This window comes from Candidozyma pseudohaemuli, assembly GCF_003013735.1.
Source record: "Candidozyma pseudohaemuli strain B12108 chromosome Unknown scaffold00003, whole genome shotgun sequence".
NCBI classification, from domain to species: Eukaryota; Fungi; Ascomycota; class Pichiomycetes; order Serinales; family Metschnikowiaceae; genus Candidozyma; species Candidozyma pseudohaemuli.
Genome location: NW_020194437.1, coordinates 597,762 through 624,170, shown reverse-complemented (window position 1 = coordinate 624,170; position 26,409 = coordinate 597,762). Strand labels below are relative to the sequence as shown.

The 26,409-nt window shown below is 48.3% G+C and overlaps 8 protein-coding genes across 8 annotated transcripts; 3 read left to right on the top strand and 5 right to left on the bottom strand.

Moving 5' to 3' along the window:
• Positions 1-250: 250 nt before the first annotated feature.
• Positions 251-2,404, bottom strand: C7M61_002023 (ATP-dependent 5'-3' DNA helicase; the record flags this gene model as incomplete). Its single annotated transcript, XM_024857413.1, has 1 exon — positions 251-2,404. The coding sequence occupies one exon, from the start codon at positions 2,402-2,404 to the stop codon at positions 251-253; it is 2,154 nt and encodes a 717-aa protein (XP_024714549.1).
• A 278-nt stretch (positions 2,405-2,682) lies between these two features.
• Positions 2,683-3,033, bottom strand: C7M61_002022 (uncharacterized protein; the record flags this gene model as incomplete). Its single annotated transcript, XM_024857412.1, has 2 exons — positions 2,683-2,982; positions 3,028-3,033. 2 exons carry the CDS (start codon positions 3,031-3,033, stop codon positions 2,683-2,685), a joined length of 306 nt encoding a protein of 101 aa, XP_024714548.1.
• A 1,411-nt stretch (positions 3,034-4,444) lies between these two features.
• On the top strand, positions 4,445-6,013 carry LIP4 (Lip4p; the record flags this gene model as incomplete). The annotated part of the gene is made up of 1 exon (XM_024857411.1): positions 4,445-6,013. The coding sequence occupies one exon, from the start codon at positions 4,445-4,447 to the stop codon at positions 6,011-6,013; it is 1,569 nt and encodes a 522-aa protein (XP_024714547.1).
• A 128-nt stretch (positions 6,014-6,141) lies between these two features.
• C7M61_002020 (uncharacterized protein) lies at positions 6,142-10,824 on the bottom strand (the record flags this gene model as incomplete). The annotated part of the gene is made up of 1 exon (XM_024857410.1): positions 6,142-10,824. One exon carries the CDS (start codon positions 10,822-10,824, stop codon positions 6,142-6,144), a length of 4,683 nt encoding a protein of 1,560 aa, XP_024714546.1.
• Positions 10,825-13,321: 2,497 nt separating this feature from the next.
• On the top strand, positions 13,322-15,052 carry C7M61_002019 (uncharacterized protein; the record flags this gene model as incomplete). Its single annotated transcript, XM_024857409.1, has 1 exon — positions 13,322-15,052. One exon carries the CDS (start codon positions 13,322-13,324, stop codon positions 15,050-15,052), a length of 1,731 nt encoding a protein of 576 aa, XP_024714545.1.
• A 123-nt stretch (positions 15,053-15,175) lies between these two features.
• On the bottom strand, positions 15,176-15,658 carry C7M61_002018 (monothiol glutaredoxin; the record flags this gene model as incomplete). The annotated part of the gene is made up of 1 exon (XM_024857408.1): positions 15,176-15,658. One exon carries the CDS (start codon positions 15,656-15,658, stop codon positions 15,176-15,178), a length of 483 nt encoding a protein of 160 aa, XP_024714544.1.
• Positions 15,659-16,888: 1,230 nt separating this feature from the next.
• On the top strand, positions 16,889-17,740 carry C7M61_002017 (uncharacterized protein; the record flags this gene model as incomplete). The annotated part of the gene is made up of 1 exon (XM_024857407.1): positions 16,889-17,740. The coding sequence occupies one exon, from the start codon at positions 16,889-16,891 to the stop codon at positions 17,738-17,740; it is 852 nt and encodes a 283-aa protein (XP_024714543.1).
• A 50-nt stretch (positions 17,741-17,790) lies between these two features.
• Positions 17,791-21,591, bottom strand: ROA1 (Roa1p; the record flags this gene model as incomplete). The annotated part of the gene is made up of 1 exon (XM_024857406.1): positions 17,791-21,591. The coding sequence occupies one exon, from the start codon at positions 21,589-21,591 to the stop codon at positions 17,791-17,793; it is 3,801 nt and encodes a 1,266-aa protein (XP_024714542.1).
• Between the last annotated feature and the right edge of the window lie 4,818 nt (positions 21,592-26,409).

Below are 26,409 nucleotides of genomic sequence, written 5' to 3'. Positions count from 1 at the left end.
TTTGGGTACCACTTTCGTAGAAAAAAAAGGAAAAAGCAAAAAAACGGGCAATGCCGGTCGAAACAATCCCACCTTGCGATTGGCTGGCGGGGACCTTCGCCTCTCTACCGCACAATAGATCAAAGTCTAGAAACGTTGGTGGCTGCGCTGCCCTCCTGTTCTCAACAGTCGCTGCACACCATTAAGCTCATTTGTCGTCGCTAAGATCTCCTTTGTCCCTGCTGCAACCACTTTTTCTCTAAACGGCGGTCTAGAGCCCCACGGCGTCCACATACCTGATTTCGTACTTGTCCTCGCAGTACTTCACCCAATCACGGAGAAACCGGTCGCCGCTGCGTTCTAGAGTTTCCATGTCCCCTATGATGCAGAGATGCCGTTTCGGTCTTGTCATCGCCACGTTGAGCCGTCTTTTATCGCTGAGAAACCCGATTTCTCTTTCGTCATTGGACCGCACCAACGATACCACTATAGCCTCTTTTTCTCTACCTTGAAAGCCATCGATGGTCGAGACCTCCACTGCCACCTCAAGCTTCTGCAATGCTTTCTTCAAGACCGCCACTTGGGCGCTGTAAGGGGAAATCACTCCGATCTGCTCCGGCTTCACTCCTGCTTCGATCAACTTGCCGATGTGCTGCACTGCAACTGCAGCTTCCAGGTCGTTGTACTTGGACCCACTACTGGCCAAAACGCTTTTTCCGTCATCGCCCTCCACTCGTTCGGGAAAGTCCCCGCCTTGCGTATCATACCACACACACGGTATCTGGGTGTCGTCTGTTTCGTCGACGTCCTTGAGGTCGCGGAGGATAATGTCCTTGACTGAATCGGCAGCTTTTAGCTGGCCACCGTAAAGTGTTTCCGACGGGAATTCCATGATCTCGGTGTTCATTCTGTACTGAACATCGAGTAATTTTTTGTAGTCGGCGCCGCCGTGATGCTCCATCAAACGGTCAAAGAGGGTGAATTCGAGGTCTGCGAGCGGCTCCAGACCCTTCTTTTTGCGTAGATTGTCAGCTTCTTCCTTAGATTTCACCGTGGCCGGAAGCTGCAAATTGTCTCCTGCTATGACGAGCCGCTTGACCCCTAAATGTGTCGCCAAGGCAATCCAGCACTGCGGCTCAAGCGACTGAGACACCTCGTCTATCACGATCGTGTCGAAGAACGGGTTGTCCGAATTGAACTCTCCGCCCTTGTACAAGTTGAAAAGCTCGTTTGAGCCGGCACCATGCAACGTGGAAAGTATCACTCGGGCATTGCGGAGAAGCTCCAGAACGATTTTCTGCTCTCGTGTACGGAGCTCTTTACGGAGACTTTTCACCTCGCCCCAGAGTGCCTTTCGTTCTCCATATCTCTTGCACTTTTTGATCTGAGTAAGCGTGGAGGAAATGTCCTTCTCAACGTCTCTCAAAATCGCTCTTTGTTCTCCAGCCTCACCAGACAGACTCAGAGATTTGGAAAGGACGTCCAAGGAATGCTTGTGGTTCGCTTCAAGAAGCCTAGCAGGATGACCTATTCTGATGAGATGCTCATTGTTGAGCGATGTCTTTGCTTTTCGGCGACTCTTTTTAGCGCCATCATCTTCGGTGGTGAAAACTGGCGATAAGCGCTCGAGGATGTTATCCACAGAAATGTTAGAGGCTCCACAGACCAAGACTCGTTCGCCCTGGTTGAAAGTCAATTGCTTGATCAACTCAATAAGCGTATATGTCTTGCCCGTTCCCGGAGGCCCGTGTATGATGGTGACTGGAGAAATGTGAATGGCAAAGTCAATGGCCTTCTTTTGTGAATCGTTGAGCAGCTTATCGAAAAACGATGTTCTTGACTTTGGCGCTGTTCTCGGTACGAAAGAGGACTCTCCCAAGAGAATCCGTAAAACTTCGCTTTTGCTGCCTTCACTCAATGTCTCCAACCGCTTCATAGCCTGGAGCATCCGTTTATAAGTAATATAGTTAGTCAACTTCACCACCCACATTCTGGAGTGGTCGTTTCCCGTATTGTTGTACAAATGGAGCAACTTGTCATCAGAAGTGTCTTCTTCTACAGAAACGGTGACAGCCGAGGAAGAGAGTCTGGTAACCACACCCTCCAAAGCAGTCAGCTCAGTGTCCTTGGCAGTAGCAGTCTTCAACTTGTCCAATTGAACAATATCACCAACACGAAGAGAACCTGATTTGATTTCTTCGTCAGGTTGCAGCACAGCAGGATCAAGCCCTAGCTCAATGAGTGATTTGCCGCCTATACCCGATCTCATGTTGGTCATGGTCAAGTTGACGATAGCTAGACCAAAAGAGGCAAGCTTTTTAGGGGAGTATTTCGATAAATACGAGTCTGTGAGAACATTGTCGCATTGCAACTCCAAGTTGATGGCGTTCACGAACTCCTGAGCGAGTTTCTCCTGAGCAAGCATTCTACAATGTCAGTACCAGTTTTTCATGATCATCATGTGGTGAGCGATGTGATCAACGCATCTTGATACTTCGCAATAAATAGCAGTTTGATTTGTGATCCCACTGATAGGGCCCGTCAACATTGAAGCACCCAATGAGAGATCTATACATACAATTGGTTGTGGTGGAGAATACAGAGCTGAGACCTTGGGTAGCGCGGCACGTGAGCCGACATCACGTGACCACACCCATTCCAAAAACCGTTCGATCTCTTCCAGGCAGCACTATTTCTGTTCTCTTAGATCTTGGTAAAGTCGTCGAGGTCACGACCGGTCTGCTTCTTCAAGTAGCTCTTGCCCTTGTCGAGGAGGTTGTCCATAACCAAGTTTCTCTGTCTGAAGTAGCCGCTGACTCTCAAAAGAGAAACCGTTCTATCGTAGCAGATCTCGCCAAAGGCCAAGTACTTGCCGAACCAGTTGCGGAAGTCCACAGAGCTGAAGTGGGAGGTGTCGAAAACGAGACCTGTGTTGCGGTGGATTCCAGCGAGGATGATGGATATAAGGACCAAGTCGAAACCGTAGTGAGTGAGTTTACCGAGCTGGCGTTAGCATGGAATGGAAGATTGGGTTGAGGAAATACATACGGACATTGTGGTTGTTGAAGGGAGAAGAAAAGATGTTGTTGAGACTCCCGATAAGGCTGTGGTGTGTGCAGGCACTGACAGGTGAAAGTGGGCGTATCGGTACAGAGGTGGTGGAGGTTGAAAAAGATCATTAGTGATTTTTGACTTAGGATATAGAGGCGATAATTTTCAAGATTGTTTGGTTTTCTTTTTTCTCGATTTGAGGAAAATGCCTCTGGGTGTGGGGATTGTAGTAGAGGTGCATCGCGCTTATGCTAGAGAAGACCCACCGAGGCAGTGTGGATGGTGGTCTCAGGGGGAATTATTGACTTCAAAACTAGATTTCGATAAAAATGAGTTTAAAGAAAAGAATTATTAGATTGTCGTGTTCCAATGTAGTGCTGAACGTCAGGACCTAGATATGTCTTCTCTTGCAGATGGCTGCAAATTCGTCATCACAGGAAGAAACGAAGATTCAAGAGACGGTGATTTTTCTAGAACTCCATAGAAGGCATAAACCTCAATCAATGGAAATCGGAGAGATAGACATAATGGCACGATTGGTTGCTAACTGCCTATCGGGAGGACAATAGGCCGTCACGACAGAGATGATGGTCAACCAGCCAAGTGACCACTAAACCACACACAGCGTTCTTGATTAAGACTGATCCAGGAAACTAATAACAAAATCCCTTACTAAGAGTCGTAAAGTAGGCACCTCCTTTGAATTCTCGGCACTCCCCAGTGCTGATCTACAACCCCCAACAAGATGACATCTCCGCTTCTCAAGAAAATGACAATTTACACAAAAAGAGAAGGTGTGACTTGAAAACTTTTCTTTCGGCATTCTCAGTCCACTGGACCAATTACGTCTCGCACTAGATCGGGACCTTACGCACCGACCATTGTCTTCGGCTTTGAGCATCAAGACGCTGATTCTCGGCAAAAGTTGAACCAGTGCTTGGGCGACCGGGAAGTTAACAAAGTTTAGCTCTAATTTATGGATTTGATTTAGTCAAGCAAGCCGATGTAAAAACCTCAGAAGCGCTGTAAATAGCACCCCAATGCCTCTGACCTAATCCCAGCTTACAAAAGGGTTCCTTCAATGCGAGTGAAAAAGTGCACCTCATTCTGAAAATGGTCTCAATGGCACCGATTGTCCAACTAAGCGAGCACCAAAACCACTAAAACGCAAATTTCATGCCCATATACAATCAACACTCAAATTTCCTTCATTTCGCTTTTCTCCAATCACCGTAAATCTCACTTTTTTTCCTTCGCCGCATCGGAGCAGCCAAGATGATTTCCTCGTTATCCAGTAAAATTATGCACGGTGCTCGCTTGATCTGCCCTTGCATGGATCTGCAGCCGAGGTTCAGCCCTGGACCCTTGGCGTATAAATAGGCCAGAGATTCAGCGATTTTTCAATTCTCCAAATATGCTATTTCTTGCTTTTGCCTTGTGGCTCACGGCCGTTCTGGCCCTGCTCAGACCAACGCCGCCTTCCCAGGACAGCTTCTACGATGTGCCCAAGAACGTCGCTGATTACAAGAACGGTGATATCATCAGCTTCAGAAACACGCCTGTTCAGGTGAGATCGTTCGTTTTTCCTATGGATGTGAAGAATTCGTGGCAATTCCTCGTTCGCTCCGAGGACTCTTTTGGTAACCCCAACGCTTTCGTGACAACGGTGTTGGAACCATACAACTCTGACCCATCCAAGGTATGGTCATACCAAGCCTGGGAGGACTCCAACAACATGGACTGTGCTCCATCGTACGCTCTCTTGTACAACGCCAGCCACAACACCATCACCACGCAAACAGAAATTCCATTTATCCAGTTTGGTCTTCTGAAGGGCTGGTATGTTGCGATTCCAGACTACCAGGGTCCAAAGTCGGCATTCACTGTGGGTCGCCAATCTGGCCAAGCGGTGTTGAATAACATCAGGGCAGTTCTTAATTCTGGATCTATCACTGGTGTGAAGAAGGATGCTCAAGTGGCTCTCTACGGCTACTCTGGTGGTTCTATCGCAACCGGATGGGCTTCTCAACTCCAACCACTTTATGCTCCAGAATTGAAGGGAAGCATTGTTGGAGCTGCTTTTGGAGGATGGGTCACCAACATCACACTGGTGGCTTTCGCTGCAGACGGAACCATCTCTGCTGGACTTATCCCCAATGCTGTGAACGGCATTTTATCTGAGTATTCGGACTACAAGCCCATTTTCGATCGGGAACTTTCCAGATTCAGAGCTGACCATTTCTATGCTGCTCTGGACGGCTGCCTTGTCAACTCCATCACCCTGTACATGTTCCACAAGTTCTTCAAGGGCAGATTCCCATACTTCAGAGCTGGAGCTGATTTCTTCAGAATTCCTGAAATCGCCGAGATTCTCCAGAACAACACGGCTGGGTTCACGAAAGAAGAAGGTGTTCCCGAAATACCCATGTTCATTTTCCACGGTGAAGCTGACGAAATCGTGCCTATCAAAGAGGCTGATAGGGCTTACGAAAATTTCTGTGAATGGGGTGCTCCATCTGTAGAGTACGCCGTTGCTGAGAATACTGGCCATGTTATTGAGTTGTTCATTGGCGCTGGAGCTGCTTTTTCATGGTTGGAAAAACGTTTCGAAGGTGTGGATACCGTATCTGGATGTCAGCGTACCGTGAGAACTAGTAACCTTGAATACCCAGGTGCTGATATTCCATATCGTCAAATTTTGAGTACTTTTGTCAGAGGTATTTACGGTGCTGAAATTGGAGAGGACACAATTGACATCAACGACTCCACCTGGCTCAGTAAGGTTATTCTGCACGGATTCAGCAGAATTCTTGGTGCAGTTGGTCCAATCCCACTCAAGAGAGATATCACCATGGATGAAGCTGTGGCGCAGAAACCAGTGGAGGAGTTGTATAAGGGTTTCCAAGATGTGAGGTTGTTGTTTGAGGAGAACGGCATTGACCCTGAGAAGGTGCTCATGGGAGAGAACCCCTCCACTGTTTAGATCATAAGTCCAAGAGGCAATGACCAAGAGGCAATTTCCAATAGATAAGCTAATGAAGCTGAAATAGTCGCCGAAAGTAAGTACTACACTATCCTATCATCTATGCAAATTAAATGCTAATGCTAATGCTATGTGGAGTGGATTCTCTTGACAGCCCGACCGGCATCGTCCGAGGTCCACTCACGAAGACGCTTTGTTTGGGAAAGAAGACCGAATCTCACGCCAATTTGGTCAATATTGAGTGCCAACTGCTCACCAGAAAATGTAGTAGGAACAACGTTCTTAGCTGTCTGCATCGACGACAAGCCGGCAAACTTTGTCACCAACATATCTCCACCTTCTCCGCCAACGTTTTGAATTTGATAGACGAGACGGTAGAGCTTGTGGCGCAAATGACCAGTCACGTAGTCGACATTGGCCAAGTTGAGAGCCCATTCCACAACACCCTTGAGTCTGAGAGCATTCAAGTCTTCTTCATTCTTGGTTCCTTCAATGAACTGCTCGAGCATCCACGCAATCTGCTTATAGTAGGTATCCTCCTCTAGATCATCGTTGGAGGTACCGTTGGAAATGCCATGGTACAATGGAATTTCGTATGCCTTGAAGATGGGTGTTGTGAGGATGTAGCGACAGACACGATCGTAAAGGAAATGGCCTGGGTTGATGATGATTTCAGCTAAGGATCCGATTATGTTCCACACAAGTGGTGTTTGGTGGTCAGCCACACGAATGGTATGCAAAATCGACGAAAGGTATACCAACAAGATCGTCTTGTCCTTGAAGGAGTTGTCTTGGTTTTGAACAAACTTGCACATTCCGTGGAGCAAGATTTTGGAAACTTCTCTTGTCTTTTGATGTGCAAGGTTTGCCACGATAACCTGGAAGATCAGAGACTCAATAAGTCTTCTCACGCTGAAAGTAACAACACCCTCCTTCTCCGAAACCAACTCGTCATTATTAAGAATAACCAAAAGCAAGAACTCTGGGTCATATTGTGTGTCCTTGTAGGCCCCCTTGAAACAGATGTCGTAAAGGTTCAGAAACTCTGAATATTTTCTGGAAGTGGGCACATCCAAAGGCTGAATTGGAGCAGCAATGCTGTTTTTAACAAACGCCTTCTTGAGAGCAACGACCATTGTGTTTTTGTCGGTGATAATCAAACGCTCTTCACCAACCAACTCAACTTCATTCTGTGTAAGCTGCTCCAGGAAATCCCAGCTGGTGACCCTGTTCACCCAACTCTTATTAGTCTTGCTCTCAATGTTCTTCAAGGTTTCCTTAAGAAGCAAGTCTTCTGCACGAGTGGATCCTTGATAGAGAGGAAGAATCTGTTGAAGAACGGTATCCAACGAAGACTTGCTTGATTCGATGAAAAAGAGCCTGTTGATCAACAACGCACTCTGAAATCTCAATGGCGCATCCTTCTCCAGAGGAAGCTTCTTGAGAGGAAGCAGCTGGTTGTTGAGATAAATCTGAAGCAATTTGTCTCCATGTACGCCCTTGGCATCAGCTGCAAACAAGAGTTTGTTAGCATACCGACTGGTATTTTCAGATTGCATCCACTGAGTATGACCAAGAAGAACTTCTAATTGGGCATTGAGAATGGTGTTTGGACACATTCTCCAAGGGTGCTCCAAAGTCTCTAACAAAGCCTCCATTGACTCCAAGAACGTGGTGAAGTTTTCAGAAAGATCCTTGGACTCTGCAAACTTCTTGGTTATGTAAAGCATGCACTTGTGGAACCAAACATTGAATCTTTGCTGGTGATCCTTGATAGCAGTCATATTCTGCGCAGCTATGGCACCCACAGCTTTGGTGAAGTTGGTCGAAAATCCAATTTTTGTATCACGTTCGAAGTTGTCGAGAAGAATTTCGGCAATCTTGTTTTGATCAAAGACTTCTGGACACAAAGCGAAAATTTTGATCGACCATGTCCAGTTATTCAAGCTCAACGCCAAGTCAACAGCACGTTTTTCGAATTTGGTGACAATCGCCTTGGAAGTGGATGCAACTCTGTAAAGAAGCTCATCTTCCACTTCATCGGTAGCCAAGATCTGGCTGACGAGAGCTTCGGTACTGTTCTCAAGCAAGTAATGCAAATCAGGATTCTCGATGATCAAGCCAAGCTGAGAGGCAGGAGGCTCAAACTGAGAAAGAATCGATTTTATTTCTGGGTGGTTGAGCTTGTTCAACAGAATCAAGTCGGGACTGTACTCCACATTTCTTTCAAGAACGGTCTTGAGTGCCTCAACGACCACATATTCATTATCGACGTTCTGTGTGAGTTTGACCAACTGCTCGTTAGATAAGACCATCAAAAACTTGTTCAAAAGTTTCTGGTTTGCAGCGGAAACCTGCTTGTTGAGCTTTTCAAAGACAAATGAATTGAGCTTCGTCTTGGTGAAGTCGGCGTCTAGTTGTCTGAAAAGCTCAGCAACCAAAGTTACTGCCAAAGTTTCGCTTTTTGACATTTCGTCGCTATCGAAGGAATTCTCGAAAAACCAGTTACGAGGGTCGCTGATGAATGCAAACAACATCTTGTCGTTGAGACCTGAGCTGATAAGGTAGTTGCCGAGTTTTGAAATGTGATCAAAAATTTTCGAGTCATTGACTCCGTTCTTGACGTCCTTGTTGAAAACGTAAAGCTGCTGTGCGAAGTCAAACTTCTTGGTCAAGTTCTCTTTTGGCTTGATCAGCTTGAGTTTGAGATTTAAAGGAACATCATAATCATTGGAGAGCTTCTGGAAGGCGCTTGATGGTTCACCCAACACAATAGAGTCGGTAACGAACTCCGACAACCAGGACAATAATTCCTTCTCTTTCTTGTAATTAGGAATGAACTTGAACTGTTCAAAGAGCACGACAAAAAAGATACTCAAATCATTGTACTCCATATGTGACTTGTCCAAGTACTTGTATGGGGTTTTGACTGCTCTCGAGATGGTCTCATCAAGGCAGTTCCAGAGCTTTTGGGCCGAGGAGGAGCTGATGATCTTGGAGCAGGCCTCGATTAATGCATAGAAAGGCGACTCAATCAAGCTGCTCAAATTGAAAATTATAGCAGTGGATGTAAGCTTGGAAAGAATTGCAAGCGTTTTGGGTTTAAGGAACTCGATGTTGGAAAGCTTGAGCAAAGAGACAAAGAACGAGTTACCCTTGGGCAGCTTGCTCCACCATTTCAAGTCGTTGTTGGACTGGATCGAGAGATAGTTATCAAGCAATACCAAATCTTGACTGCTGCAGTTGTCCAAATCCAAGTTTGCGAGATTTTCCTTAACTGCTGCCACAACTGCCGAGGAAGATGAAGAAGGAGCTAATTGTTCATAGCTTTTCACGATAGTGGTGGTAGTGAACTTGATGAACTCGTTCTCGTGAGAAAGCAACGGCAAGTATGAAGCCTGTGGTGGAAGATTACTCAACACAGAATCGACAAGCGACTGAGGCGCTTTATTCTTAACAAGTCTGTTGAGAGTGAGCAAGATAAGCTGCAAGCCAAGCTGCTTCACAAGATCATTTGTGTAAGCAAGACAAGCAACGAGTGATGCTGGTGACAATGGAGGAAGGGAGATGAAGTCAAACTTGACTGGAAGTGACTCGGACTTGAGGATCTCACTGTACAACAAAGTGTGGCCAATCCAGTACGAAGAAAGCGAAGGGTCGTGGTAACCACCGGAACTGGAAACAATCCAGTTCATGTAGGGTGGAAGCAACTCGGTGTTGTGATTAATGATAGTCATGACGTATTGAAGCTGGGTGTAGGATTCCCATGGCCGAAGTGCAGTCAAAAGAGTGTAAATGAGCTTGTTGTTGATTTTGAAAGTCTTGTTGTGGACGGTGATTGGGAAACCAAAATCATTGAGAGGGAAGGTGATACCCTTTTCTTGGTCCGTCACCAAAGTGTCCATGAGACTGGTGAAGGAGGACTTGAATCTCTTGAACTCGTCCTCGTCCTCATCGCCTTCTCTATCGTTCACTGGTTTAACAAATGCAAAAAATGAGCCAAACTTGAACAAGAAGTTTTCGTTCAAGATCTGACACTTGGAGATGCGTCGGAGAAGAGGCTCCGACAACACGCTCTTATCGATGAATTCAATGACGGCGATAAGCACCTCGTAGCGGTCCATCTCCATGTACTTCCAGAAGTTGTTCATAATTTTGAAGTTGGTCAAGAGTGCTTTTCTGAGGATGGGTGACGATTTTGCAGCCACGGCCATGTAGAAGTTCATAAAGTGGAGACGCATGGACTTTTCGGTGATGAGTTTCCTCTCAAAGTCGTCTTTGGTCGGTATAAGGAGCTTCATGAGGGACGAATGGTTAAAGTCGATGGAGTCGGTGAAATCACTGAAAAGCGCATGGTTACTGTAGTTGACCAAAGCGAGAAGCACACGGAGACTGGGGTTGATTGCCGAGGGCTTTCTGAGCGAGAAGATCTTATAAAAATGCTTGAGGTGGTGATGGAGGACTTCTGTGTAAAACTCGGTCAATCTGTCACGTTGTTCGAGGAAGTCTAGCTTGGCTTTGGCCTGGGTAGTTGTCAAATCCTTGTCTGCAGCTTCGTTCAAAATGAAGTTGACCACCTCGAGAATCCCGGCTAGTCTCAATGTCGTCTGGGCGATTTTGGAGATATCTGTTGCTGCCGCAAAATGGCCAAAGTTCTGGAGGGTCTTCATCAAGAGGCCCTTTTGGATGAAGGCGACCAACGGGGAGAGGTCGTCAAAGACACCTAATTCCGCGACATTCTGCAATTCCGAGAGCGCAGCCGAGTCGATATTTGCCGTCGAGTAGACGGACTTTTTGTTTTTGGCGGACATTGGCAGGGTGATCTGGAGATGGAGTTTGAGTAAGGTGAAGAAAAGAGAGCGATGCTTTAGGCACGTGCGAGGCACGTGATTTGAACTTGGGGAACACGTGAGTCACGTGACGTGGCACGTGACAACTACTCCCCGCAACAAACAATGGGTGTCTCGAGTGATCAGCGGCAAGATACGAAGGGCAGTACAATGGGATGACGTAAGAGTTCAAAACACCGACCCCAGATTTAGCAGCTTCAACTTCCTGTTCCAGCAAAGAGTGTTTTTCTTGGAGGCCTTTAAAATTAGGCACCGGGACCGTGTGCAGCCGAATTGCTGCGGCAGCAAAACTGGCAGACTACGAGGCAGGAGCGGCTAAAGATAGCGAGTTAGGTCCCGCAGCAGCAGCAAAGATTGCCTGATACGGCGGTGTTTGGACAAAGCGGGAGACCCCAGGATTTGCGAGGAACAGCTTGTGGGAAATAAGGAAAAGTGCTGGGTTGCTGGGTTGCTGGATCTTCCGGCGCCGTTAGACTGTGACCGGGATCGGCAGAGGCTGAACGGTGAGGAAGCTTTTCAGAGAAGCCGAAGCCTGAGTGACGTAGGCTGAGGTCCATGTCCCATCGGGTGACGAATAGGAGGCGGTTGTTGATATAGTTTGATAAGGAGGATTGGATGAAGGGGATGAATTTAAGTGGATGAATGAAATTTGAATTAAGTTATTTAAGGTTGGTGGGGGTTCGTGGGATTGTGGGATGGTTGGTTGTGGGGGCATGCTGATCTCGGTCCAACGTCCATTCTGGTACACCTCGACTTCAGTATGCTGGGCTGGTCCAGTGTATGCACCCGTCTTATCACGATACACATGGCTGAACGGCGCTAAGCCTGCGAGGGGAAGTGTTGAGGTGACCGCAGCGTGGTGAAAAATCAGCAGCGGTGAAGTAGAAAAAGAAAGCAAGCGATTTACGAGGTGGCAGTCCTAGTATGGTGACAGTGGCGTAGTGGGCGTGGTGGTCATAGCGGACAATCAGTGAAGGAAGTTTTTTGTTTTCGGTGTTCAAGGGCTTAGGGTTCGGATCAATAGGAGGGGGAATGTAGCATGAGGCCACAGCGAGAGGCAGTCGTGGACGAAGTCCACCAAATCTGAGACTTAAAAATTGTTGAAATGCTAGTGATATGGGGATCACGCCAAGTGCCTAACCTTCAATGGGGAGTTCCTTCCCAACCTAAAACTAATAATCCAATGCCAATCACTCAGTGCCAAACCTAATCATCCTCAGTTTCTTTCCTTCTAAGTATGGCATTCCCGCTCCGGCGAGGGGGCCGCGGTGTGACGTCAGGCGGCGTGGGGCAGACAGGAATAGCCACCCTGGGGAAACAGTGTAAACAAGGGGCTGTTTACCGCTCCGCTGCGAGGCCGGCAGTCGCAGGCAGGACAGCAGCAGACGAAGGTGAAAATAGTACACAAAAGGTGGAAGAGGGTGGGAAATAAAGAGGTGGTTTTGGAGGATTTTTGTTGAAATTTCGCCAGAATGCTGCTATGGGACATCCCGGCGACACCCGAAAATCTCCCGCCAAACGGCCTCCCAAAACCCTGTCTCACAACCTCTGGCGCCCCGCATGCCCCAGCGCGACAGGGCCACTGATCCTGGCAGCGTCCCATAAATAGGCGCCCCTGCCCCGGTTTCGTGCCGCCAATGACACTTTTCCTGGTACGTAGACTCGCGGTGCTGTTTGATGAATAATAGCGGAAGGTGGATTAAAGTGGATAAAAAGTGGATAAAAAGTGGATTTGAATAGGAATTTGATTAGTGAATTTGATAGTGGATGAATTTGGAGATTTTGGGGAGTTGGCGATTCGTGGTTTGTGGATTTTTGTGGTGTGCTTCGTGCTTCGTGAATCTGGGGTGAGTCCGAGTTTCCCGCGGTGGACTCGCATTCGGCCCCTTCGCAGATATGGCCTGCTGGGGCCTCGCGGTGGGCTCGCACTTGGCCTCGCAGTCAGGCTGGTGGCTCGAGTTTCGGCCTTCGCAGCCGGCTCTTCCGACCAAGCTACCTCCGTCGGAGTCCGCTGGCCCCGGCAAAATTTGATTTAGGTTTTTGATTTTCAAATTTTTTTTGATTTCGATTTCTTTGACTTTTAAATCAAAACCCTCTCCAGATATCACACCGCCTCCACTGCGGCGTTTCAGCCTCGAACGAAGTCCGTTTGCAGCCCGTGTGCTCAGTGGGTTTTTTCGGCCTCGCTTGTCTCGGACCCTGCCCCAGAATTCGCACTCCACCTTTTTTTTTGCTTTTTTTTTTTTTACCCTCTGTACCTACTTAACCTTTCCGTTCCTTACCACCCAAGCTCCCGTTTCCCAACACAAACTAACCCCAGAGCATCAGAAAACGCTTCGACAAGAACCCCGAAGCTCCCAAACAAGCCCCCATCTCAAACCACCCAGCACCCTCCCATCCGGCCCCTATCCAGCCCTTGGACCCGGTGCTTCTGTCCCAAAACACCTTTTCTGTGAAAATGCCTGACGTGTCGAGCTCCCCAGCCGACGCCATGTTCAGCTTGTCCAACTACCCAGACCTCCCGGCCAACTACCAGTTGCGCCAGCTCTTGGGTGAGGGCGCCTTCTCCCTGGTTTACAAAGGTGTCAAGGTCGACCTGAAGGAGCAGGTGGCCATCAAAATCATCAACAAGACAAACCTCCTGCTGAAACAGTTGAACAACATCCAGAACGAAATCAACATCATGAACAACCTCACCAACGCCGGCGGCCACGTCAACATTCTCCGTTTGATCGAGCTGTTTGAGCTGGAGGAAAACTGCTTCCTCGTGTTGGAATACTCCGACGGCGGAGAAATCTTCAACAAGATTATCGAATACACCTACTTCTCCGAAAACTTGGCCAAGCACGTTTTCTCCCAGTTGCTCAACGCCATCCGTTTCTTGCACCAGAACAATGTGGTGCACAGGGATATCAAGCCCGAGAACCTCCTTTTCAACAGAATCCCGTACGTGCAGCGTTCGGACAAGGACATCAAAAAGGCCCTCCGTGCCTCGGACGACGAGTCCAAAAAGGACGAGGGCGAGTTCAAACCCGGTATCGGCGGCGGCGGTATCGGAACCATCAAGTTGGCTGACTTTGGTCTAGCGAAGCAGTTGAGGTACGACATTGCCGCTCCGGGCAAGAAGCAAAGCAACCTTAAAACTCCATGTGGCACCGCCGGCTACACGGCGCCCGAAGTGATTCACTGTGGCGTCGAAAGAAAAAGAAGATTCAAGAGCTCCACTTCAAAGAGCAACTTCTACTCCAAGGCCGTGGACATCTGGTCTCTCGGCTGCTTCCTTTACACTGTCCTCTGTGGCTTCCCTCCTTTCTACGACGACAACCACGACGTTCTCACCCACAAGATCATCACCGCCGACTATGTGTTTTTGGAGCCATGGTGGGATGAGGTGAGTGAAAACGCCAAGGACTTGATCTCGAAGATGCTTGTGGTGGACCCAGAGGTCCGTATCACCCTTGACGAGATCTACGAGCACCCTTGGCTTGCGGACGTTGTGTCGCTTGAATCGTCGAGTTACTTCCCTGAGTCTACAAATGAGAACGACAACACATTGACGGTGGACAACGCAAAGACCGACTCGCATTCTCCCGGTCACAAGTCGCCTGGTGGTATTCTTACTCCAGGTGCTGCCATCAGATCCGTGTTCAACAACCCAGCCATGTCTCATGTCAACTTGAAGCTGTTGGCTCATCACCAGCGCCACTTAGAGCCCAAGGATGGTGTTGACCCTAGAGACGTTAAGTTCGACGCTGATTCCAACAAGGGTGCCCACCGCAAGACGAGTTTGCCCAAGACACCCAACCCTATCGAGAATGTCAACTTTAAGGATGTTTTCGAAAAGGGCGGTGACTCGGACTCGGAGGAGTTATCCCTGGATGTGGTTGATTTTGACTCGGAAGAAGAGGAAGACGAAGAAGAAGTGCAGGATGAAGAGCAAGACGACGAAGCCGGCGAAGGCCAGGAAGGTGTGGGTGAGCTCAAGGACAAGCTTCTGACGCTCAAACTACTCTCGATTCTGTCCACATCGTCCACCGACTCGTCCAAGCTTCTGCACAACGACGACGACTGTGCCACGCGGTCGTCGCTGGTTATAAGTGGTGTGAACGGCGACTACAAGTTCACGTTGAACTTGAACGATCTGAATTTGCTTAGAAGACGGTCCTCTGTCAAGAGCGGACAGGCGTAGCCGTGTTACGTTGGTACGATATAGTATTATGGGTTTCCGGAAGAAGCCCAGTGGGTTTGGGTCGGCATTAGCATTAAGAAACAAGGTTTCATATTTACACACTTCTATCACTCTCTCGCCTCTCTAAGATCTCTCCGATGGCTTAACGTTGGCCTCCAGGGGCTCCTCCTCCTCCTCTGGAACCAAGCACTCGTTCTGCTCCAACAAGTCGGCCAACTCGCCACTCTGGGCCATCGACATGACAATGTCACAGCCTCCCACGAACTCCTTGTTCACATATAGCTGGGGAATGGTAGGCCACTGGCTGTATTCCTTGATACCGTCTCTCAACTCAGGGTCCTCCAAGACGTTGTAAGCAGCAAACTTAACGGGATCGACGCCCTGCTGGCCCAAAATCTGGATCGTAGCTCTGGAAAAGCCACACTGGGGGAATTCAGGAGTACCTTTCATGAAAAGCACCACTGGAGAACTCAGAACGGCTTTATCGATGGCATCTTTGATTTCTGTGGAAATGAATCTGGCCAAGCGGGGGTTGGCAATAGCCAAGGCCGAGGGAAACGGCTTTCTGGCACTGAGCCTGGCGGTGTGGAATACTGATCTGAACATTGAGAAGAAGAGGTTGGTTGAATAAGCAAGATGTAATTCGTGAGTTATAGGGTGTCTGTGCAGGCCACACCACACTGTGGTCCAGGCCAACCGGTTTACAAGAGAAGATTTAGAAGTTAGCAATTAAAAAACAAATTCTCTACTTTAGAGATCCAGAGCTTTAAGACTGTTATTTTTCGATTGTGATTTGTTGGGTTTCTGGATCTGTATGGCTGGTGGCTGCGAATTAGGACTACCCTGAATCAGGAACATTCACATTTCGTGCATACATACGATGAAGATAGCTTAATAGCAATGATGACCGGATTACTAGAATGACCTTGTTCAATGTAGGAATAGGGTCCTGAAGGCAAATTCGGTTTGGTGTTTTTCAATCGTGTTTCTGCAGTGCTCACAGAATGCCTGAATCCTTATTAAGATAGGCCATCTCGATCGGTTTCAGGGATCCACCTTTTACAATGAAATAAACATTTCAGCTTCTTCTCGTATCTAAAGATTCTAAAAATCAGGTTGGGGGACCACTTGACAACCACAAGCCTTGTGTTTGTGGCTGAATCAGCGGATCATTATTTCCGCTGTTGCTCCTGGCAACGGATGCTTATAATTTAGTGTTTCCGGGGAATGTAGCTTATTTTTTCACCAGCCATCTTAGTTTGGAAAAATTCCACCTTTCTGCATTTTGGGCCTGTTTCTTGATCTTTGGGAATGCTAAGCCACCACGCTAAACAGCTAAGGTCTGCTAAGATAGTGCAACTTTTAGGCCAAGCGGCATGTTTTGATGAAGGTTTGGATGAAGAAATGGTCCATGGTGAAACTGGGCTTTGGGCTGTTGTATGTGGCTTTCAGCTGAGGGAGTGTATTCTCTATAGGCTTTGGCTGGATTTGGGAAGTCTTCTGAAATTGAAATAAACAAGGAATGGCCATTCCACAAATTTTGGGAATTTGACGAAAGTGACGTATTGTGATTTGCCATGTCGGAGGCTTGGTATGTTGGGTGCCGTTGTCTTCTCAGATCAGCCATTGTTAGTCCTCACGGGCCACCTAATAACAAGGAAATCGTATGATTTCACAAATTCCACTTTTAATGAAGCACCGTCGAATCATTTATACCACGATCTGCTTCCTTGCCCTCTCTCTATCATCACCATCCTCTGGTATACCTCCATCACCTCCCTCTTTAGAATTATACCACCGCGAAATGGTTGCAAAAAGCAACTACCACTGTTTCTCATGATCTTCTTAAAAACCGCCCCACTCCTCCTTGTAGCCCTCTCCTCGGCTCTCTACGACCCGTCATCCGGTGCCGACTGGCGCCAACTCAAGCCCGTTTCTCCAAAACCACAGGGTGCTTTGTCCTCCATTCCCTTCCCAGTGGGTATAGTCACAAAGCCGTTTGTGTGGGTTGACGGCAGCTGGGAACCGCCTTGTGACGATGAAGAAAATGGTGATATTTTGGTCGACGACGAAATCCCCACAAAGTGGGCAGACATCCACCAGATCGAGGTGGGCCAGGTCTTGAGACCAGACTTGGATGGACCTCCACAGAGAAAGCCCATTTTGCACGAGGAGCCGGATGAAGAATCCGATTGTCTTGATGATATTGAAGACTTTGAGCCTCCTTTGGAACCACCTTCACAAGAATTGCCCTGTGACGAGGCCGATTTTGAAAACTTGGATCCAAACGATATAGTCGGTGGACCAGTGAGTGTTGTTCCAGAACATGGACACCACAAAAGAGCCGACCGTTTCGAAACCTTCAACGGCCCTATCAAGTTCTCCAGTTGCACCGATGAAAATACGCTTGTCATGTTTTTGGACCAGGGTGTCTTGAGAGACCCAGAAAACAGAATCGGGCTGATTGTGGGAAATCACCAGTTCCAGTTTGACGGACCTACTCCTCAGTATGGAGCTTTGTATGCGGCAGGGTGGCTAGTTACTCAAGATAGCCTTTTGAGTCTTGGAGACCAAACCACCTTTTTCCAGTGTCTGGCTGGAGATTTCCATAAAACCTACGATGCTCCAATTCTGGACCAGTGTCTTCCAGTGCAGTTGGAAGTGGTGAAACTCGATTTCGAGTGCTAGGTACAACTCCTCATTTAATAAATATATTATCCTTTATCCGTCCCTATAGTCTATACAAAAAATCTGGCTCTAGTGTATGTGCAGCCAACGGCTACAATACGGTAGACCACCACACAGGCAATGAAGGCGCCAATGGCATTGCCAACCTTGGCATCAAGACCGTAGTAGTCAAGAACAGCCTCACCGGTGTTAAGCGAACAGTCAGCGACACCTTCTCCACACTCAAACTCTTGGTTAGGGAAGGCCAAGTTGGTGCAGATTTGAACAGCGTACTTTGCTGGGTTGATGTAGTTCCATCCTTCGAAGAATGGAGGCATGTGCAACGACATGGTACCAGCCATGAAAATGGCAACCATGACAATGTTGGCCAAAACGTTGGTGGCCAAGCCCAAGTGTTCAAAGATACTCGTGCAAATGATACCCAACGAGTCACCACAGTTGGTGACAAGCGTGGATGTGAGAAGCATAGCAAAGAACATACCAGCGTTTCTTGGAAGACCAATGCCAAAGACAACCAAGGCCGAGAAGAACACACATGGAACAAACTCGAAGGGGAGTTCCACAAGGAAGTAAGCAGCATGGAACACCAAAGTGCCATAAGCAGAGTCCTTGTATTCTTGGTGGAAAAGATCTCTCTGAGTAGGGTAGATACTCAAGTTGTTGATCAAACCACAGAAGTACAAGTTGATCACACTCTGGGTGAGACCCAAACGGTCACTGATACCTTGCACGTTGTTCTTCAATGGAGCGAAGAAAATGGCGTAGATGGCACCAAGAGCACAAACCTGGAACACACGAGCAAACATGACATCAACCGATCTCAACGAGACAATGGTGGTTCTGTGGAGCACGGTCTTGAAAGCCATGAATGGAGGTGCACCAATAGGCTTGTACTTGGCAAGATCAATCTCGTTCAACACCAAAGCTTCCTTCTCGCTGATCTGGTCCTCCTTCTTCCAGTTCTGGATCATGAAGTTCACTCTAGCCAAAGACTCCTCCTTGGACTCGGTGGACCTCTTAGAAACAGTATCCAAAACGTGGTCAGCAAAGTTTACATCCTGAGGGCATGGGTGGCCGAGCTTGTCGAAGTAACGAGGCATGACATCAACGTCACCGTTGTAAACAACGAAACCACCACGAGCAAGCAACACCATCGAGTCAAATTGCCAGAACATCTCCTTGCTGGGCTGGTGAATGGTCAGAATGATTGTAGTACCTTGTTCAGCCAATTCGTGCAAAAGCGTGAGGATGGACTTGGAGGTAGCAACATCCAAACCAGAAGTAGGCTCGTCAAGGAACAAAATCTTGGGTCTGCCCAAAAGCTGGATGGCAATGGACACTCTTCTCTTCTCACCACCGGAGATACCCTTGACAGTGGCAGATCCCACTGGAGTATCAGCACAGTCAACAAGACCAGTTTGTCTCAAAAGCAAAGCAATGATCGATGGAATTCTCAGGTGCTCTTCAACAGGCAAACGCAACTTAGCTTGGAAGTAAAGCGTCTCACGCACGGTCAACTGGGGAATTAACAAGTTGTCGTGCTGAGTAACGTAGGCTGCAATCTTGGAGAATTCAGAGGGCGACACCTCAGTGTAGTTGTTCAAGAGAATGTTGCCGCTTCTAGAAAAGCTCGAGGTCTTGGGCAAACGGTCAGCCAAGAAGTTGAGGAATGTGGTCTTACCACCACCAGAAGGACCCATGATCACATTGACGGCATTGGCCTTAAAGTTGGCAGTCACATTGTCAAGCAAAACCCTGTCGACACGCTTAGCAAGGAGAGAACGAGATTCTCTGACCTTAACGGACAAGGTGATTTTCTTAACGTTAATGGCAACACTGTCTCTAGCCACACGGTCCTTTTCTTCGCTGCACTCGCTGGACAACTCGAGAAGCTTTCTCTCGTCCTCCTCGTCACCACCAATTCTGTTCTTCTTCTTCTTGGCCACGGCCATGTCGTAGTTTCTGAAACAGAGGAAAATACCAGCCATGATGTTGAAACCTATCCACCAAGCAACAAGGATACCAATAGGTTCACCGATCCAGTTCTGTGGGAAACCCAACATGTTGAGCTGGTAGTTACCGGTGTACTCAAGACATCTCTCGTCATCCTGGGGGTATGGGCACTGTCCGTTCCAGTCAGTGTACTGGTTAGCGGTAAGGCCACCAAAAGCGTACCAGAAGTAGGCACAGTACTTGACCCAACGAACATAGACAGGCATGGTGGCGGCATTGACGAAGTAACCACATCCAGAGTTTTGAAGCTGGTAAAAGGCGTTGGAGATAAGGGCTGAAATGGAGAAGTCTGAGCCCAAGGTGAAGCACACAAACCCGGTGGAGAAGGCAATCGCCGTGACAAGGAAAGCAATGGCGTAGAAGATTCCGAAATGGTATGGGTCGTTCTGAGGGCCCTCGTAGTCGGGACCCAAACGCAAGCCCCACATGAAGTAGGTCACCACGGAGAACAAGAAAGACACAGGAATGTCTTCAAGCAAAAGCTTACCCAAACGTCTAGAGATGACAAAACCCGGTATACTCACGCATCTCTCCTTGTATTCCTTGAAGAAGAAGACACCATCGTGAGCCCAGAGTCTTTCAAGCTCCATAAGCAAAGGAGCAAAACCGAGAACTTCAATCACCACGTAAAGGGAAGAGGTGATCGATCTGATACCAGCCAAGTCGGCAGGTGGTTTCCAGAACATCCAGCCGAGCACAATAGCCAACGAGAGCGACATGCCGTTAAGCGCAATCAAGGAGAAGTAGTCTCTGTACGAGAGCTTGAATGTTCTTCTGGTGAGCACGTAGATCTCCTTCCAGAGCGGCAAAGGCTGTGTGGAGGAGAACTTCTTCATGTTGCCCTTGAATTTGCTTTGCTCCTCGTTGGTGGTCAAGGAGAACTCCCTCGAGTGCTCCACACGCCATGACTCCACAAGAGAGTCGACAATTCTCGAGGTTCTGGCCTCCTCGGTGGCCGAACGGGTCAGTTTCACCGACATCGACATGAGTGTGTTGAAAGTCTGGAACGAGTCGGCATCCTCGAGCTTCTCCACCACCTTCTTCTCGTGCAAACGTGCAAAGTACGCATTGGCATCAGCCAAGGCGTCACAGTAGATCAATCTTCCGCCACGAGCCAACACGCAGAGCTTGTCGAAAAGAGCAGCAATCTCCGGACGAGGCTGGTGGATGGAAAGAATGATGGTTATGCCGATTTGGGGAGACGCCAAGGTCCTCAAGATGCGGACAAGCGTCAATGCAGAGGTGGTGTCGAGACCTGTGGTTGGTTCGTCAAGGAAAAGCAACGAGGGCTTGTTGAGAAGCTGGATTGCCAAGGAAGTTCTTCTCTGTTCACCGCCGGAAAGGTTGATGTGGTTTGTAAAAGACTTGACAATCTCGTCAGCACGATGGTTCAACATCAAAAGCAGCAAGAGCGACTCCACAAGCTCCCTTCTCTCAAACTGCGTGATGCCAGGCATCCGGAGCTCGGCCTGGTACATCAACGTTTCCTGAAGCGTGAGACCAGGCAAGAACACGTCCTCCTGTTGCATGTAAGCGGTGGTGATCTTCTTCCCACTGGCGGTTTCGTACTCGACCGAACCGGAGAAGCTCATGGTGGCGTGGTTGACATTCAACCTCTGGGCCAACACGTTAAGGAGCGTTGTTTTGCCCGCACCAGAGCCGCCCATGATGGCCATGATGTTGTTGGTAGGGAGCTCAAAGGATACCCTGTCAAGAATGGGCACCACACCTGACTCCACATCTTTTGATTTGACCGTGACAGCAAGGTTATTAACGTCCAAAGAGACTCTCTCGTTTTCAGGCACGAAGAGCGTCTGAGAGCCTGCTAACTCAGACATGCGGGAAAAAAAAATACGAATGGTTATTTGAAACACGGGTGTAGGGCTAATTTATAATGCTCTTCTCGATGCCTGCAAGTGTCTGCAGAATTCCGTTCCGATGGCATAAGCGAAGAAAAGTTCACGGCTACGGCAACAACGCAAAAGAAACGCCACACAATGGGGTGGACTGAACGGGGATTTTTTAAACTAACATATTACGTTTTTGCTGAAATCCCTTTGGCTAAATCAAGAAAAAGCGTTTTTCAAAAGTTTTGGTTTTCAGTGGTCTGTGGGCCCACCTCGCTCTAGAATCCGATTGAACGTGCATCCTAAGACACCACAGCACCGTACGACGAAAAGTGGCTTTTTTTTTCCGTTGTGTTAGGCAAGGCTCGGCACGACTCGCCCCTGCTTGTCATTTTTGTGCCTCATTTGCTGAAAATGCTCAGTGCCAAAATTCCGTTGGTTGCGCCGGAATTTCGCATCTACCCCATGGGCTCCACACCAAAATGACCGTTTGAGTGGGTGGCATTCGCTTAGATTTTTAAAACGGAGGGGTGCTAAACTCCGAAAAACGCCTGGAGATTAAGTTTCACCGTCAAAAGAGATCTGCCCACCGTTATTACGCAACGTCCATACGGGATTATTGCGCTTTAGCCGCGCCGTAGTAGGGTCCACAAGGGTAGATCAATGGGTGCAATTTAGCGACTCTCGCTTATTACATGCTTGCACAGCAGAATGCGTTTTAGCAATTTTGGTATTTCGCTTTCAAAAGTCGCTTTTCCACAAAACGGTGGAATCAGGGGCAACCGGTGGAAAAGGTGGAATGGAAAAGAAATGGGATACCCTGGTTTGTGGCCCTTGCTGCCGGGAAAAATTGTTTTTCACAAGCAGTAGCACGTTTCTGACAGGGATTCGCGAGTTGACCTCGAGTCAGGGAATGGGAACTTCGGTGAAGGAGGGGTTCGAAAGATTTCCAGGCCAGCCCAGGCCAAGTGTTTTCTTGTTTGGGGAAAAACTTGAAAAAGCTTCGAAAATGGATATTTCCACTCCACAGCGAACCTCGGTTTTCTCGGCTGCTGCAGCCAATGAGTACCTAACCCAGCCCATGTTGCAGTGGTTGGCCCGAGGATCCTCACAGGCTGAGTCACCTGGATTTCTTGTTTCGTCGTGATGTGGTGTAACAGAAAAGGGTCGAACTGCCCAAAGTGGGTGGACATTTCTGGGCCTCGCTGGTCACTCTTTTTGGCTACGGTTGTAGTTTTCTTTGGTTGGTTGGATCTGCCTTTGTAGATGGGTGAGTGTGGATGGACTGGGTGTGGTGCTAATGCACTCTAAGGCAGTGAGGTGTAGTAAGTGAGGTCGATCCACCTTGGCAACGGCAATATTTTGTGGTTTTTCAAAATAAAGAGGAATTCTGGATTGGCTCTTCGAGGCTGGTGGATAATTTTTGGGCATGAAAAGAGGGCCCTTGATGTACGTCTCTGCAACCTACGGCGAGGCTATAATTCTGCAGTGCTCCTTTTTTAATTTTTACAGATTATCCACTTTTAAGGAAGCAGAAAGAAAACTATGAATTGCAATGGTATGGCCTTCATGGATTGTGGTGTGGTTAGTGCTGACTCTGTCAATAGGGCATCAACGGTATGCGATAAGGCCACGCCGTTTTTGTTTAGGGCTTCTCCAAAAACTCTGTTTTCTTGGAAGCTGGCTTTTTGAAAGAATTATTATGTCAGCTTAAATCCGCTTGTGTCCAATTCATTGGTATGCCCCCTTCTCCGACAGATCCCACCAGCATATAGTTGATCCTAAGAGAATATTCTCAAACGAGGCTGAAGGTCTTTATTTCAAAGCCGTGAAGCCTATTTGACGGAGTTAAGGACTGACCAATCTCTGCAATTGTTATTATAGTTTGTAAGCCCTGGGTATTTGCATGTGTGGTTGTCAAGAGACCACTTCAACTGTAGTACGCCTTGAAGCACGCCTTGATAGTTTGTAAGAAACAACCTACACCAGGAAAATTCTTCTGAAGCTAGCGTCAGATAGTCACATTTTGGAAGGTGACTCAGATTTGGTTGGAAAACAGAGATTCAACCTTTAAGTGAGGTCGCAATGCTACAGTATTGGAATGAAAAATGAGAGAGGTTCATTGCCACAATTCCAAAGAGACAGAGGAGGATATCTTCTCTGGATAGGATTTACCTCTAACCACCCATTCGTTCCTGGTACCATCCTGGCACCACCTTCTCCAACTTGTGCCATGCTCATCACCACGACACTGTTCAAAGTCCACTTTCAGTGTCCACTTTCAAGAATGACACGAAACTCCTAAAAGCACCTCCTTTGATGTCAACTTTTCACTGCTTTACTGCTTTCTTTCAAAACTCACTCTCTGTCTGCCACTTTGCAATAACCTCTTGACGTTTGTAGACAATGCAATCTCCATTCACATCCATGTCTAAGCCCTGTCCAGCCCAACACCACCTGACAACCAGCCTCAATCTTCACCACCGTCGTCCCCTCATTCCCTTCCCATTTATCCCAATATCTTATCTCCCTTTCTCTTAAGCTCATCATCTTCACCCTCTACCACCTTGAAACACCATCACCATCATCACCTCACCACCTCACCACCTGAATACTTCAACACCCCAAAACCACCACCCAAAATTCTACCTCGCCTAAGCCCCCGACCATTCTAACGAAGTCCCTTGCATACACCCGGCCCCAAAAGCTCCCATATACGAGGCGGCCCGTCCACGCTACTTCCACCACCTTGGCTGCAAATCACCACATTGAAAAACGCAAGAATCAACGGGCGATTTTCCTCCGATCAGCCCGGCAGATCGCTCCCCACGAAACAATCGAAAATCCCCTGATCACGGACAAACAGGCCGCACAGATGCTAGTTGCCCTGGTGTGAGAGGCTGGACCCTGGCAGGAACAACGGGCACATAATCACTGCTCGTAACCGAGATCGTCAAGGCAGCGAAGCAGCGGGAAGCCGGTCCGTGGCTCGCAACGGTGCAGAGAAAAGAGGGATTTTCACAATAGCGATTTTCTGTGATTGACAGCGCCAGCTGTAGGAGGATAATGGAGGGTGGGGGTGCCTTGGGGGGCCTATGGGGGAGGGCTGATGTGGAAGATGGACTGGGAACAAAGGCAGATCTCAGGGGAAGCGGTGGTTAATTATTAATTCACGCTTGGGATCGGCGCTAGTTGGTGGGTGGGTTTGTATGGACTTTGTTTGGATTTTGTTTTGGCGATTCTGGTCGGTCTCTGCATGTTTTGGCGATTCTTGTGGCATGTTTTGGGTTTTGATTGTTTCGAGTGGATATGGTGGATGGTCGTTGGATTATGGATTCAGCCTAAGAAAGCTTCAACGCTTCAATCATGCCATAAAATAAATATCCATTTCGCTCAATACGCTACACTACAAGGCCCGATTGGACCCTTTTTTCAGGACCCTGCTCGTCCTTTTGTTGCTCTCGGAATCCCGCCATATCCTCTTCATCTTATCTCTAATGAAACCACCACTTCAGTTTTCTTTTTTCCCACGGACTAACCCAACTTCCTAGCGGCCCGCTGGGATTAACACTCGCGACTTGACAAGCACAAAGGGCTGTTTTGCAGCCGCAGAGTCGCCAATTTGCAGCCACTTTGTGCCACTTTGTGCCACTTGCTCTCTGCAGCCTTTTCGTCAAGGGTCCATCTAAACAAGGCACGACAATCGGATCTTCGGGAGGCGGCCCGTCGCGGGCGGCTGGAGAAAGCTTAAAATGTGGATTTCTCGAGGCTGCTGAAGACGCCCTGAAAAGAAACGAACGAATAGCAAGGAAGAATTTTGGCGGGATATGGCTGCACAAAAAATAACACAAGAATGCCAGGCAAGGCAGGAAGGCCGGGATTGCCATAACACAAATTGAAAATGCTCAAATCGGAACCAACCCCGATTTCTCCTGGCATCATTGTGGAATGGACCAAAATCCAGACCAGAAAAAAAGCACCCGTACTTTGTGGCCGGAAAAAGCCAGGAAAGTTAGTTCAGCCGCCCCCACCCTCCTCCACGTCGAAAAACCCTTGCTGCGTGAGCCATTTCTAGAAGATCCCTGCGGCAAGATCCGAGTAGAGGCTGATCTGGAAAAGTGGGCCGATGGGCGCCGCTGTAGACGAACAAGGTTCAGAAGCTAGGCGAAACTCTACGTCGTCTGGGCAGCAACACTCCTGAAAACGCTGGAGCAGCTGCAAACCTCAAACCTTATTTTTGCAGAATGCTGTGTAATCTGCGTAGCACACAGCTTGGGGAGAATGCCTCGATGCCTGGTCTGTGGACTTTGGCCTTCTGCATTCCGGCGCCTAGCCAAGAAGAGGATGCGGCGATACTGGCGGCCTTTACGCACAGAAAGGTGACTTCCATAAAAAGGTGTAGCTGAGCATCAACACCACCAAATCTTCATCACACCGTTTTTTTTAAAAACACCCCAAATTCTCCCAAACGCCCTCGCATCCGCCAGAACCCACTTTTTCGCCTGCCCTCGCCCGGACCCTGCGGCTTTAGCCGCCCAGCGCTGAACGGGCCTTACCTCGGCTGTAATGGTTTTGCAGCCACGGCGTGTGCTAAACACCACCCGCTGTGCGTACTAGCGCTATCACTGGGGCCCTCCTCACGTACGGTGGTAAACAGGCGCCGAGACCGCCACCCTGCTTTCAGGGTTCACGCCGACGCAAGCAAGGTTTGGTGTCTCGGGGAATGGGAGAGTTTTCCGGGAAGGCGTGGGGGACAGGGTGCCCGTGGGATGTTTTTGGGGAGGTGAATTTAAGCTTGACGGCTTTTGC